This window comes from Chinchilla lanigera, unplaced genomic scaffold (genome assembly GCF_000276665.1).
Source record: "Chinchilla lanigera isolate Chin_1 unplaced genomic scaffold, ChiLan1.0 scaffold00146, whole genome shotgun sequence".
Classification (NCBI taxonomy): Eukaryota; Metazoa; Chordata; class Mammalia; order Rodentia; family Chinchillidae; genus Chinchilla; species Chinchilla lanigera.
Genome location: NW_004955547.1, coordinates 2,711,433 through 2,726,537, shown reverse-complemented (window position 1 = coordinate 2,726,537; position 15,105 = coordinate 2,711,433). Strand labels below are relative to the sequence as shown.

At 52.0% G+C, this 15,105-nt stretch overlaps 1 protein-coding gene across 1 annotated transcript; it reads left to right on the top strand.

Moving 5' to 3' along the window:
- Positions 1–7,709: 7,709 nt before the first annotated feature.
- LOC102007058 (keratin, type II cuticular Hb5) lies at positions 7,710–14,757 on the top strand. The gene is made up of 9 exons (XM_005411935.2): positions 7,710–8,213; positions 9,704–9,912; positions 10,454–10,514; positions 10,651–10,746; positions 11,410–11,574; positions 11,825–11,950; positions 12,345–12,565; positions 13,384–13,415; positions 13,791–14,757. Exons 1-9 carry the CDS (start codon positions 7,794–7,796, stop codon positions 13,982–13,984), a joined length of 1,524 nt encoding a protein of 507 aa, XP_005411992.1. The 5' UTR covers positions 7,710–7,793; the 3' UTR covers positions 13,985–14,757.
- The last annotated feature ends 348 nt before the right edge of the window (positions 14,758–15,105 follow it).

Genomic DNA, 15,105 nt, shown 5'->3' with positions numbered 1-15,105 from the left:
TACCAAAGGCCCAAACAGCCATCCCTCTTGACTGGACCATTGTAGCAGCCTCCTAACTGGCCTCTGCTTCTCCTCCCATCTTCCTTCAGTCAGTCCTTAGAAAAGCAGCCAGAGTGGTCCAGTTAAAACAAAGCTGAGGGGCTGGGAGTGGAGTTCAGTGGTAAGCACGTTATCTACATATGCGAAGCCCTGAGTTCAATCCTCAGCATGTGTGTGCGCACACACACAACCGCACAACGCACACAAACACACACACACACAGGCACATATTGTCTTCTAATTCGCCCATGATAGAGTAAGCTTATCACAGCGCCTCTCTACCACTAATTACAACTAAAAAATGTAGATAAAATTCAAAACAATTCTATGAGGATCCTGGAAAGTAAACAAAAGCAGGCAAGTCCTAGTGAGAAGACAAAGCTTGGAACAGTGATCCAGGCCTTTACTTCCTTTCTGCTCTGCAGCCTTGAGCTGTGGGCCCCAGCTGTGGGCTCGGGGAGCACGAGCATGCACAGCTAAAACTCTCATGGAAAACGTACTATTCCACCAAGAGGAACCACGGAAAGGGGTTGTTGTTTGCCAGAAAATATGGCAGGCGAGCCCCATAACCTTCTGTTTTCTCTCACCTTTGTCCCAAAGACGAGTCTGAGTACGGGGCTGTGCAGCAGCAGTGATATAATTAAAACTCCGGGAGAGACCTGCTGTGTCAGACATGAGGAGCCAGGGCCTCACGCATGCTAGGTAAGCGCTGTAACCCCAGACACACTGTAGCCCCATAAATACAGAATTCCATCGCCAGCAAAAATATCTTTCAGAGGCAAAGACAAAGAAAAAGGAAACCAAACAAAGACATTCTCAGGCAAAGGAAAACTAGAAGAACCTGTCACCTGCAGACCTGCTCTGAAGGGTCTGATCTACTTAAAAAAGAAGCAAAAGGATACCAGAGAGGAACATGCAACTCCAAGGATAAAAGGAGACTGTAGGAATCACAAATACCTGGATAAATGGAAAAAACTATTTTGCTTCTTACATTCTTTAGAAGATATGACTATTGAAAGGAAAAATGAACACTTCAACAAATGGGGTTGCAAGGTATGCGGATATATGATGTGTGATCTTTGCAACGTAGGGAAGAAGGAACTGCACATGAAAAATATTAGCTCTATGTAGACTCTGAAAGATGAGATCTTGTACATTTTACCTCTGGAGGAGCCGCTAACAAATAATAGCAGATGCTCAAAAATCAATAGATAAGTTAAAAGGAATGTTTTTTAAATATGCAGGTAATCCAATAAGGCCTGAAAGGAGCAATAGAAACAAAATCCGAAAGGCTACAAGGAAAAGAAGTCATAATGGATCTAAATAGAGCCAGACTAATACTCACCTGTGATGCAGGCGGCTCAAGGGTGCCGTCGCAGAGGAGAAACACTCCCCATTGCGTCCCATTTCCCCGATGACGATGCTAAGGCCCAGGGAGGTTACACAGGCGTGGAAGGAGGGGTCCTCTGACCCTGTTTCCATGCCCATCACCCCCATGCTTCTCTGCCTGTCATTTAATCTCCACAACCCTCTTGTCTCTTCTATAAAATGTAAAAATATCTCCTACTTCAGAGAGTCGGCGTGGCAATGATATGCGACATGTATCTACTTAGAGCGCTTGCGTGCAGCCTGGCACACAGTAGCAGCTTGCTCTTATTTTGAAGGTGGTTGTGGTGGTGCTCCCATTTTTATCATCAGTGGCTGTAGGCCGCAGCCAGCACCCTAGCTGCCCCAGCCTAGCACCATCCACATGTGGGTACAGGAGTACGTAGACTGCTCCCAGCCAGCGCTGTCGTGGAGCTTTGCTGCCCTCTGCTGGCCACTAACTTCAGCAAAGAAGGGGCAGGACATTTTCAAAGTAAGCTAAAAACAGGACTAGGCAGTGTGACTTGGGGAGGGGAGAAGGAAGGTTGGTTCTTCAATTTTTTCCACTGAAATTGTATTTAGGATGGAAACATTGTAAAGATTTGTCACGTATACATACACATGTGTGTATAGCAACTCCCCACAATGAATACAATCATTACGTATCATTACGTATCACAAACATGTACTAATAAAAATGAAATTTTCTAAAGAAATCCACCTCCTATCCCAGCTTCTTCACTATCATTTGCTTCTTCACTATTTTGCTACTTTGCTATCTTCTGTCCATCATGAACTGTCTCTCCTCTGTGATGCCCCTCTGCCATGCCACCCTGCCCTGGAGCCAGCCAGCTACGAATTGAAACCTCTAGAAACTGACAGCAGCTAAAATAAATCTTTCTTCCTTTAACTTTGGTACTTTGTCAGGTACTTTGTCTCACAGTGAGAAAAGTAACTAAGATAGATGGAACTAACACAGCCTGGTTCTCTTCATTCTGCACTTCTGTCAGTCTTTGTTCCCAAGGGTGGTTGGAAAACCAGTCTTGAAGCAAGAAAGAGCCATAGGAGGAGGTGTTCACTCCTGTGATTTCCAAACAAGATGTGCTCCTCAGACTGAAGGGCCAAGGCTCTCCACAACCAAACCGCAAATACCTATAGACTCTGAGATACCCACTCATTTAGACATGCGTACGTTCACCCAGGCCACAAACAATTACCGAGAACCTACTTTATTCCCAACGCTGTTGTAGGTAGCTAAGATTCATCTATGAACAAAATAGATAAAGTGGAGTTTATTTGGGGTGAAAGGAGAGACAGACAGTCATAGCTAAATAGAATAAATAAGCACATTCTAGGGTGTATTAGAAAGTTTTAAGTACAAGGGAATAAAGAAATAGATCTCAGCCAGAAGTAGCACGCTCCCGGTGTAAGAAGTCAGGTTGCCATTTTCACAAGGGTCAGAGAGATGATACTGAACTCAGACCACAGGGGGGCGATAAAGTAAGTCACATGGGTGAGAGGGGCCACGGGGCAGAAGGCCTGAGATAGGAGTGTGTCTGATATGCTCCAGGAACAGTGAGGTTGCTGAGAGCAGGAGCTCCGAAGAAAGAGACTGAGTGAGAGAGCTAACAACAGGGTAAAACAGTGCAAGGCCTCATATGCTGATGCTGGAACTCCAGATGAAGTGAGGAGTCACTGGGACATTGGAGCAGCACAACTTAAGGTGTTACCAGGTGACTTTCTGTGTTGGGAATGCAGTACAGGTGTCCCGGGGCGAGTAGGAAGCAAAGAGACCAGTGTAACAATCTCATCTGTTCTATAGCCAAACACAGAAGTAAATACAGTCACCTTCAGCACCCATGATTTCACACCCATGGATTCAACCAAAGGCAGATGGGGACAAACTGTCTCTACTGACCATTACGGACTTTTTTCCTTGTTGTTATTAGCTAAACAATACAGTGTAACAGCTATTACATAACACTTAGCTTGTACCGGGTATTATAAATAATCTAGAGATGACTTCACGTATGCAGGAGGATTTTGTAAATTATACACAAATACTGTATGCCATTGTATACAAGGGATACGAGCATCTTTGGATTTTGGTGTCCTGGGGGTGCTAGAACCCATCCTCCATGGATACTCAGGGGCAGTCTTACAGCTTTGCACAGCTGTTTTGCTCCTAAGGGAAATGGTTCTACTGCTAAAATATAAGAAGAATATTTTCAAATCTATGAATGTCGTCCAGTTCTGAAATGAGAGGCTCTGTGTTGACTGAATGTCTGCTGTGACCCAGAGTAGCCACAGGAACAGCAAAGTCACCGGGGAAACTGCCCACAGGAGGCCGGGCGGACGGAGTTCAGAGCAGAGTGTAGTTTCCTGGAGATCCTGGTAAGGAAGCTGTGAGAAGAAAGGTGGGCAGGCCCGGGAGCAGCCTGGACGCCCTGGGGAGGGGACAGTTGTTCATCCTGCTGCCCCTATTGTCCAACCTTCATTCCTCCCACACAGGGTCTCTGAATCATGCCCCAGCCTGTGAAAACCAAAGGAAGGGTCATGGGGCTCAGAAGTCTCATTAAGAGCAGAGTCCCAGCATGGGCAGGTGCTGTAGATCCGGCTGCATAATGAACGTGTGGCCTGGAGAGTTGAAGAGCCATGCCCAATTCCAATCAGCTGTGTGCACAGGTACCAAGGCCCTGCTCGGAACAGGCCTTGTTTGTGAGAAGCCATCAGGGTTGACTCAGGACAGCCCGCCAGCCAGGAGGGCTTGTAAAAAAGCCCAGGCAGATGCAAATACAAAATAGGGAAGGTCCATATCCGGCTCTAAGGACAGACAGAGCAGCACGGGGGAGGCATCAGGGCTCTGCTACCTGCTGACACATCCAGGAAGTCTTTCTGGAAGCAGCAGTGATTAGCATGGGAGACAGAGCAGAAGGCAAGGAGGTAGTGACCCTGTTGTGTGCAGAGCAAGCTAACCCAGGGTATCCCAGCATGGACCAAAGGAGAAGGATGGGTCAGCCCTGAGCGGGCTGGGGTGTGAGTGGTACAGCCTCAAAAATCCAGGGCGTGTGCTCTGTGGAGTGGAGCAGACCCAGAGGGGGTCTTCGAAGTCACAGGGGCTCGGGGTGGACAGGGAAACTTTCTTCTAATTAGCTCTTGGAGACTGCCTGGAAGTGACCGCTTGGGAGCATTTTAAGTTATGGGAGAGTCATGCATTCCTGGGTAGACATTCTGACAGTGGGCGGTGCCTCCAAAGGTGTGGGACCAGCAGGGGACGGGACCAGGGGATGATGAGCGGCAGCGCCTAAGACGAGAGGGCAGGAAGATCTTTGGGAGTTACTGGCGAAGCCTCACAGAGCGTGTTTCACGAGACACTAAGGAGGAGAAATCACAGCCTCCCACAAGCTAGTTCACAAGGGGATGTTCTGGAACATTCCAGGCGAAGGTGTGACTGGGGAGAAGGCTTAGAGATGAAGGGAGAGGTGCAGTGCAGGAAATCAACAGGGCGCAGGTGGGCAGTGGGGGAGGACGAGACCAATGAGAGGCGCTTCCATCCAGCCTCAGAAAGAGCCTGACCCTCAAGGCAAGGACCTAGGTCTCCCTGCCCTCCAACAGTTGGGCAACGGGCAGAGACAGGCAGGGAATATGAGTTCTCTGTGCCTCCCTAGGGTAGAACCACACAGCAAGGCCCTGGTCTGTCCAGGACAGCTGTCCCAGACTGACCCGGCTTGTGAGGTTCTCACTCCCTCTGGGCCGCCCAGGGCCTGCCAAGAAGAGTCAGCCTCCTTCCCCTCTTTTCCTGAGCCCAGGCTAGATGGCCATCCTGAGCACTCAACCAGCCCTAGGTACAGCACTACCAGCTACAGCAAAGCAAACTTTACGCAGCAGCCAGAGCACACCAAGTGCAGGGCCAGTGTGTCACCGCTCCCCACATACCCGCATGACGGGGTGCACCCTTGTTCCAGTCTTTTGGCCCTGCTCCAGTACCTGAGAACAGTGGGGCTGTCCCCACATCTCCTGAATGCCCACCCCCTTTCCAAGGCCCCATCCCAAGAGGAGGAGATGTGCGTGCATGTGTGTGTGCATGTGTGTGTGCGTCTTGGGACAAGGGAAACCAGCTAACACAGATCCTTGCTGGGACACAGTCCCCCATAGGATAAGATGCCACTCCCTACTGCCCACATGGGGAGGCAGAAATGGTTCTGGTTCTGTCATCATCACCAAACTGCAAAGGGGCATGGCTTCTGGGGGTGAGGGGATTCAAAGTTCCACTGCTGCCCGTGCTTTTCCATGCGTTCCTCCTGAATCCCTTCGGCTCTCAGCACACCAACTTCAGTCTGCACAGTAGTTGGCCAGCAGATTCACTGTCCAAAGCCCCAGAACTCACCCCAGGCAGCAGGGCCCCCATCCAGGGTAGGGCCTGGTAGTCATCTCCTGTGCTCCCCAAACAAGCATCCTCTCTCCACCCCCAGACTCCACCCAAAGAATTTATACGAGTGAAATCAGGCTAAAGAAAACATTAAAGGAACACTTGAAAGGGTAAAGGAGTTGTAATGGGCAGAAGAGGTGAAGGCCGTGGGCAGCCAGGAACAGGCCCACTCTCTGCTGGGTGTCAGGGCAACAGGGACATTTCCAGCAGGAACCAATGGTTCCTTTCCTTCTACATAGTATTATGGCTCCCAAAGCACCTTCTCATGTGTTAATCTATTTAACCTTCCCAATAACCCTGAAAGATTAAGACTGAGTCCCACTTTCTAGTCAAAAAAAGGAAGACTTAGAGAGGCTAGGAACTTCCTTCCTTAAGGAAGGGCTCAAGCCGGCACTTGAACAAGGTCTCCCAACATAGAATCCATGGGGGGCTTCCCCCATGGATGAAACCACCATGAATGTTGTCTAGGGCCAGTTAGTGAGGCCTCCTGCTCCTCCCACCACCACCAGCAGCTGCTGTCCATAGTCTCTCTACCTCCCCTGAAGAACAGATAAGGAATGTAGGGAAGAACTTGATTGGCCTGATCTTAGACAAAAACCAGAAGTTGGCTGGCCATGGGGATGAGGACAGACCTAGGACGTAATGAATGCATGGCACCTTCCACAGGACTCAGAAGACTAGCAGTGACAGTTTTTGGTTCTGGAAGCCTCCTTGAGGGAGAAATCACCATCTGAGGAGGATCATTAGCTCTTTTTCCCTAAGTTTCTAACACCTCAAGTGTCTGGCTAACCTCTCTGAAGGAAGAGACCACATCCTCATGGTTTGCGTTCAATAAATATGAAAAGAATAGCATTTGTTACCTTAACAAGGGGCCCAAGGACACACAAGGAAGTAGAAACATTAGCAGGCCAAGGCATCAAGAGGCCCAGGAGCCAGATATCAGAGCTTCCTCAGCAAGAGTGGACCATGTCCCACTCCCACTACGAGCAGAGCAGTCTCTAGACATTTCTCTCAGGTGACAGTTCTGGACTGCCAAGAGGAAGGCACTAACTCCTCCTCTTCCGGGGTTCTTGAAAGAAGAAAAGACTCACAGGACCTATTTCTGCCTGAAGAACAAAGGGAAGGTGCCTGGAGCAAGCTTGAAATGGGATTCTCCAATCATTTTTATCACATGAAAGAAAGCGGCTGAAAGGAAGTCTGCCCATTACCCACAAGTAGTCATTATTGTGGCCACTGAAAGGTGAATGGTTTGTACTTTTGCTGGGTGAGAAACGGAGCAGAGCCCTCTGGGCTGAACTCCAGAAAGTTCCAAATGACCATCTGTTCCATGCCTCCAGAAAGAGCATGATCAAAAGGCCCCTCTGAACCACCTTCCTGTCCATGCTGCCTGGACATCTGCGGACACTACTGTCCTATCGCCTTGAGACAGTGATATACTTGAAACTGTGTCCTGCAAGGAGCCAGGTGGGTAGAAGCAATAATTTCCTAGGTTCGCCCAACCTAGAATCCCAGCACCTCTCCCATGAGACAATGGCTTCCACCAGTATCCCAAATCCACCCACTCCCGGACTGTTGTGGAGTTCAAATCCGTCTCCAAGTGTGGGTTGGGGCCATCTCACAGAGAGACTACAAGAAAATTAATTACTTAATGTATGTAAACGAGCTTTGAAGATGAAAAGTGCAAACGTACAATGTCCCTAATAACATCTTCAATACTTTTACGGAGCCCAACTCACCGCTGAGCTCACCTTTAAGACGAGTCCTTGGGAGTTGCTGGCAAGCTCCCCAAGCCAATAAACAACATAAAATGCCTTTTCACTCCTTTTATGCAGCCAACCCCAGCTCTCCCCACCAATAAAAGGACCCGGGAGGATCAGAGAGACCAGGAGAACCTTAAGTCTCATACTCAGCAGCCCACACCAACCTTCACAGCTGCTCAGACTCCGCTCAGACCCACAGGATGTCCTGCCGCTCCTACAGAATCAGCTCAGGATGCGGGGTCACCAGGAACTTCAGCTCCTGCTCAGCTGTGGCCCCCAGAACTGGCAACCGATGCTGCATCACTGCCGCTCCCTACCGAGGGGTGTCCTGCTACCGGGGACTGACAGGCTTCAGCAGCCGCAGCCTCTGTAACCCGGGCTCCTGTGGGCCCCGCATGGCCGTTGGGGGCTTCCGCACAGGCTCCTATGGACGCAGCTTCGGCTACCGCTCCGGAGGCGTGTGCGGCCCCAGCCCGCCCTGCATCACCAGCGTGTCTGTCAACGAGAGCCTCCTCACACCCCTCAACCTGGACATCGACCCCAACGCGCAGTGCGTCAAGCATGAGGAGAAGGAGCAGATCAAGTGCCTCAACAGCAGGTTCGCTGCCTTCATCGACAAGGTCAGTGAGACCAGAAATGGTCCAGAGGAGACCTCAACCCTGCCTGCCCTAGACAAAGCCCCGGTCTGCTGGGAAGACAGGCTGGCTGGCTGCCAGTTCTGAGACAGCAGAGAGAGGAAATGCAGACCAGTATGGCTAGGAAGATGACTGTCATCACTTAACTTCAGCTAAGTTTATGGAGGTCCAGGCATGGCCTAGAAATTGAGTTTGTGCCCTAAAGGGTGCATGTATTTCAGCAGACAAGATGGCAGCAGTGACAGAGCTGTCCTCAGGAACCTGGACTGGGCACTGGGTGTGGGAAGAGTGGAAGATAACACAACAAAAGGCATTTTGGATCATGGTCCAGGCAGCAGGAGTGGGGGGACATGGGCCCTGGATACTCTGCCCCCACCCCCGGGTCTTTGCTGAGCCACTCAGCAGGGAGACCATGGCAGCCTATCCCTCTGGACAGCAGGATCCACCTCACCAGCTTGTGGTGAGGCTTAATGAGCTTGTGCATGGAAAGTACTGGCAAATAACAGCCCGCAATTAATGACAGCTGTTATTATTTTCCAAAGATGGAGGTGGGTGAAGAGGTGTGATAGTTAGTCAACCCAGGCTTAGCAGCCTCTTTATGGATGGAGGGCTGAAATGTAGCCAGGGATGTTGGCCACACAGCTGAGAGGCTACTCCCCAATGAGGTCTGGGAAGAGGAAAAGGACCGGCCTTATTGGATCAGGAATCTGGGGGCTGAGAGTGTGACCATGGTGTTATCATTTTTTCTTTAGTGATCTTAGTTAATACGCAGAATGACTCATTGGGTGAGGTGTTCTTACCTCCATTTTTCAAAAAGTCAGTTGGAGCTGAGTTTACATGAGCTGTTCAGAAATAGTGTGGGGAAGGGGAAGGCAGTAGACGGAGACCCAAGGGACATGGAATTTTTACTTCATCACTTACCATGAGCTGGTCATCTCATCCCTCGGTAGTCTCAGTACCCCCATCTGTTACATGGGAGAAGTAATATCTACCTCCTCATAGTATCATGGTAACTGAAATCTATAGACAAATGCCCCAGATATAGACATAGACATAGATGTATGTGAATATTCAATAAGAGTTTGTTGCATGAGTGAGTAAATGAAGGACAGCTGGATATTAGTAGTTAAATTGATTGACGACATGTCGGGGCTGTTTGGGGCACTTTACATGTATTAACTGGCTCAGTCTTCCCAACAACTTTATCACCATTATCTCCGTCTTACAAAACCTAATACCAAATTTGCCCACTTCAAGTGGCAGAACTGGGACTTGAACTAGCCCTTTGGCTTTGAGCTAAGACTGGATCACTTTCCCGCATGCCCACAACTGCCTCTCTGGAGGCTGGGAATGGGGTCCCTTGGACCTTAAGCTCTCAACCCCATGGCTCAGCCCTGTTCAGCTAATATCCAAGAAACCAGATACCTCCCCAGGCTCCCCGCTAAGTCTTTCCTCCACCCCCGCCCCATGCACAGGTGCGCTTCCTGGAGCAGCAGAACAAGCTGCTGGAGACCAAATGGCAGTTCTACCAGAACCGCGAGTGCTGCCAGAGCAACCTGGAGCCGCTGTTTGAGGGCTACATCCAGACGCTGAGGCGGGAGGCCGAGTGTGTGGAGGCCGACGGCGGGAGGTTGGCTGCTGAGCTCAACCACGTGCAGGAAGTGCTGGAGGGCTTCAAGAAGAAGTGAGTGTGTACGCACCCAACTCAGGGGAAGTCTGGGCAGTTCTGCCCACAGCTCTTTAACCAATTTGCGAGGGACCCAGAGGAACTTTCCTCTGGGATGTAGGTCTCCCCAGACTCCTGGGGCCCCCTACAGTCCTCAGAGGCCCTATGAATCTTGGAAATAGTATTCAAGGGAGTGGGAAAAGGAGCTGCGTCCTATCTGTCTCTATTCCCTACCCTCTGCTCACTTTGCAATCCGTCCTGAGCCTGCCTGCCGATGGCACTCGCTCTCCTTGGCTCTAGGGTGCACAGGTGGTGCTAGACCTACAGGGTGGGGTGTTCACCCCTGATCTCATCCCAGTTGCAGAAGGACTGGGGGTGTGGATCCTGGCTGAGAGGAGGGCTAGCCCATGAATGACGTACAACTAGATCATGGAGAAGTCAAGGTGACATCTGGAGAAGGCTATCCCTTTTCAAACCCTGGAAGAACTTGGCCAGGAGCTGTGATGGCGTTTAAGGTCCTCCCCCTCTCAGCTCCAGCCCTTCTCTCTTCCACACCCAGGTATGAAGAGGAGGTAGCCCTGAGAGCCACAGCAGAAAACGAGTTCGTGGTTCTAAAGAAGGTGAGGGGGCTGGTTGCAGGGCAGGGAGGGAGGGGGCCCACCGGTGCCACCTCCAGCGTAGGTTACCATGACCGTGCTGGCCCGAACACCCTCCTGCACCCCCCCATGCATGCTCCTCTTGCTTGCTACGCCCCAGGATGTGGACTGTGCCTACCTGCGGAAATCAGACCTGGAGGCCAACGTGGAGGCGCTGATCGAGGAGTCAAGCTTCCTGAAGCGCCTCTATGAAGAGGTGAGGGGCACCTGTCAACCAGCAAGGTGTGGGAGAGGGGCAGGGTGCCTGTGTGTAGTGTGGCTGAGGGTGTGTGGTATAGGAGGGAAGAGCACACACGCATACGAGAGGGCCCACAGTACAGGGCGTGTGTGTGAGCCTAAACATCACATTTGTGTTTACACGTGTGAGAACTGTGCAGCGCATGTGCGCTGGTCTGCTCTGTCTGTGAGCAGCTCTGCGGGCTAGATGAGCGCATCTGTGCACTGGTCTTGTGAGGCTTTGTCTATAGAAAAATTTGAAAGTGTAGATTTGAAAGGGTAGATCTTCGGCCAGGGGAGGGTCTCTGCGTGGGGAGGGACCTAATTAGTGAACTGATCACCCTGCCTGGCATTCAAACCCAGCTTCCCTAGAAGGTGCCTTTGGGTCAGGCCTTTTTCATACTGTGGGCTTCAGTGTGTCCATGTGTTTTATCAGAAGCTGTCCCCAAGGTCCAGGGCCCTTTAGAGCTCCGCTGTTCTGTAGCTGGCCTGTGTATGAATGACCGTAGTAGGGGCAGGAGTCACATGACATGTCTGCTCAGTGCCCCCCCCCACTTCCCCGAGAGTGAACATGTCACCAGAGGTGGGGCACATGCCCCAGATGAGACCCGGGACTCAAATGCACTGGCTGCTGGCCCCACAGGAGATTCGCGTCCTTCAAGCTCACATCTCAGACACCTCAGTGATTGTCAAGATGGACAACAGCCGGGACCTGAACATGGACTGCGTGGTTGCCGAGATCAAGGCTCAGTATGATGATGTTGCCAGCCGCACCCGGGCGGAGGCCGAGTCCTGGTACCGCACCAAGGTGAGTGGCTCAGGCTTTCACACATGGCGGCGGGAAGCATGTGAAGGGTCTATTAGAAAAGGATTCTTTTACCATAAGGATGATAAGGCAAGGGCTGACAGCTCTCACTCAGGTTGATGTAACAAGGCAGGATTGCCACGTGTGGTTCCACAAGCTGAGCCTATACAACCTGCACCTCCGAGTCACTGGAGGTGTTCAAAGGAGTGGGATGTCCCACCCTGAACCTCATGAGCATCTTTGCCTCCTGCAGTGTGAAGAGATGAAGGCCACAGTGATCCGCCATGGGGAGACCCTGCGCCGCACCAGGGAGGAGATCAACGAGCTGAACCGCATCATCCAGAGGCTGACAGCTGAGATAGAGAACGCCAAGTGCCAGGCATGTTACAGGGAAGACTCAAATACCTAGCACAGATGGTCTGTAACACGAGGAGGACAGAAGCCCAGCTCTTATCAGGCCACACAGTTAGGAAACAGGGACCCAGGCAGAAGCCAGGGGCTCCCCACCCACACACAGCACTTGAGCTTGGATGAGCCCTAACGCTGACTTCCAAAAAACAACGGAGCCTTTCTTTGGCGGCCCGGCAACCACCATGAGGGAGAGGTGTAAAGCCTGCCCTCACCTCCCTCATGTCCACAGCCTTATTAGCTACCTGGCATGGACCCAGCCTTCTCTCTAGGACCCTACCCCTACACCCCAGCCCTAGCTCTGTCTGCTTGAGTGAGCCAGGCTCTGCTTTCTCTCCTCTCATCTGCATATCTGCACCCCATAGCGAGCTAAGCTGGAGGCTGCCGTGGCTGAGGCAGAGCAGCAGGGTGAGGCGGCCCTCAATGACGCCCGCTGCAAGCTGGCCGAGCTGGAGGGAGCCCTGCAGAAGGCCAAGCAGGACATGGCCTGCCTGCTGAAGGAGTACCAGGAGGTGATGAACTCCAAGCTGGGCCTGGACATCGAGATCGCCACCTACAGGCGCCTGCTGGAGGGCGAGGAGCACAGGTGAGGCTCAGAAGGACATTGTGAGGGTGCAAGGGGGTGGTCTAGTCTGGAGCCATACTGCCCTGAGTGCACCTAACCCTAGCAAGAAGGCAGAGCTGGGTCTAGTGAGTACTTGGATGGGAGAACATGGATCCTGATCCTTCCAGAGTGACCCATCTTGAGCTCAAGTGTGACCTGCAATGCTAACCAAGCTAGTACCGGCTTCCAAAGTCATAATAAGCCATCAAATGCTGAATCTGTGCTAAGTGTGCATTTTATAATCCTCACAGTCCAAGGAGGTAGGTGTTCTTTTTCCCCACCCAAAGATACAGAAATAGGCTCAGAGTTCAGTGCCTTGCCCATAGCCACAGCTACTGAGCAGAAAAGCTGGGACCTGTACCCAAGTTCTGCACCTCTACAACCAATTCTCGTCATGCAGCCTCTGTGCAGGGCTGCACCCCCACAGGGGCTTATGCACAGTACTAGCAATGCACCCCATAAGCAAGTAATTCTACTTCATCCCTGAGCCCTGTCACACAGCCTGGAGAGCTTGGCTCCCCATCCTTGCTGTGAGCACCACCGGCACTGGGGGAGGGTGAGCACTTGGGTTGAGGCAGCACATGGACACCATGATCTCAGCCCCTCCTGCCGGGAATCAGAAGGGCTGGTGTCCATGGGTAAAGGGCCACGAAAGAAGGAGCACACTGAATGCAGATTTGGGGGAGCCCTTCCTGACCACACACACAGGACACAGGATGACCCTTTCGGTCCCCAAGCAACCATCTGTCTCAGCAGATCCAGCTCAAGCCCTAGAACTAATGGAGTTTCTTTTCCCCCAGGTTGTGCGAGGGTGTGGGCTCCGTGAATGTCTGTAAGTATTTACTTGAAATTCCCCCAGAAAATGGCTTTAGTAATAGGTGAAGCTGAACCCACTGGCCTAATCCACTGAGCCCAGAGTGTTCTCCCACTGACAGAGGGTCTTTGGTCTTCTGGGCTGCTCAATGGAAAGCAAGTGAGGTGGAGAAGGCAGAGTTGAGCGCCCCTTAGTGGTAACCACGGAGAACTGCAGGCCACGGAAATGGGTCCCAGAGGCACAGCTTCGTTCTAGTTCAGGCCCCAGGCCTTTGTTACTGACCACTAAAGAAAGAGGAGGAGGTGACTCCTGCAATATGATGCCCCAGGGTCTGTCACAGGTTGAGGGAGATCCCAGCAAGCTCCTCACCTCGCATGTCTTCCCTTTTCACAGGCGTAAGCAGCTCCCGCGGTGGAGTCACCAGTGGGGGCCTCACATTCGGCAGCACACCAGGGCGCCAGATCGCCTCTGGCCCCACTGCCACCGGGGGCAGCATCACGGTGATGGCCCCCGAGTCCTGTGGTCCCTGCCAGCCCCGCGCCTCCAGCTTCAGCTGCGGAAGCAGTCGGTCGGTGCGCTTTGCGTAGCGTGAGGTCCTCTGCTCCGCCTCTGTCTCCCCGGCACTGAGTGGTGTGTGAATGGAAAATGTGTGCTTGCTTCGAGAATCTTCCAGATGTTCCTACAGAGGGAAAGACCCTCGGGTCGCTGTCCTCCACCTCCTTGTCTTAGGAAGCTGCTCCCTAGTTCTCCCCACTTCAGTTAGAGGGTCACTCCCAGCCCTTTGCTTAACTCCAACTTTGGCTCCAGACCCCAGGGGTCAGTGTATGTCATTCACCAGGCTCTCTAGGACGCTATCAGTCACTGGAGCGGCTGGACAGTGTGGAAGCTTGGTCCTCCCTGGGTCAAGGCATGATCCTACACCAGCCAGGGCTACCACAACCTGAGAGTCAGAGAAGTGTCCCCTGTCCCCAGCAGATGGCCAGCACTGCCAGTTTATTCTTGGTTGTGTTTGCTTGTCTCTCTGCCTGCCTGCCTTCTTCTGGGTGACCCCGCTCCGCCCAGACTCCTCATGTGATCTGCAGTGGAGAGGCCCATCGTAGTGAGAATCCTTTCACCTATAGCCTCCTAGTTAGGGGACTTTGGACAGGTCTTGCTACTCAGTGCACCTTTATACATTTCAAAGACCCCATGGTGGTTCCAGATGTCCCTCTGCCAGCTGCAGGAGGGTACTGTCCAGTGCAGAGCTGGTGGGGTGGAGAACATTAGGCCATTTCCTGGGTCCCCCTCTGGTTATGTCTACGGGTGCCTTGCCTTCCGGGTTGTCCCAATCTGTGTTTCAATAAATGCTGCTGCAATGCAAGGATACGTGGTCTTATGAGCTACAGTGTCTCTGCTCCCTTCTTTCCCAGCACCAGCTCGCCAGTTCTAGTCCAGCCCCACCTAGCGCTTCCCCAGTGATTCCACCTCTTCCTGTCTCATTCCTCAGCCTGAGTCTACTTGGTCCTCAGTGCACATAGGCCTGGACCACAGCCCCAGGTCCCCTAAAGTCTCCCTCCTTGGCCTTCACAGCTCAGCAGCCAGAACCCTACTCCGAATGCACTGTCTTACACTACCTCCGGGCTCAAATCACTTTCCAGCACAAGTGCAGGCCTCTTATGCCAGGGCCAGCTCCCTCCATCACCTCTTTCCAAGCTATGCATCTGTCTGT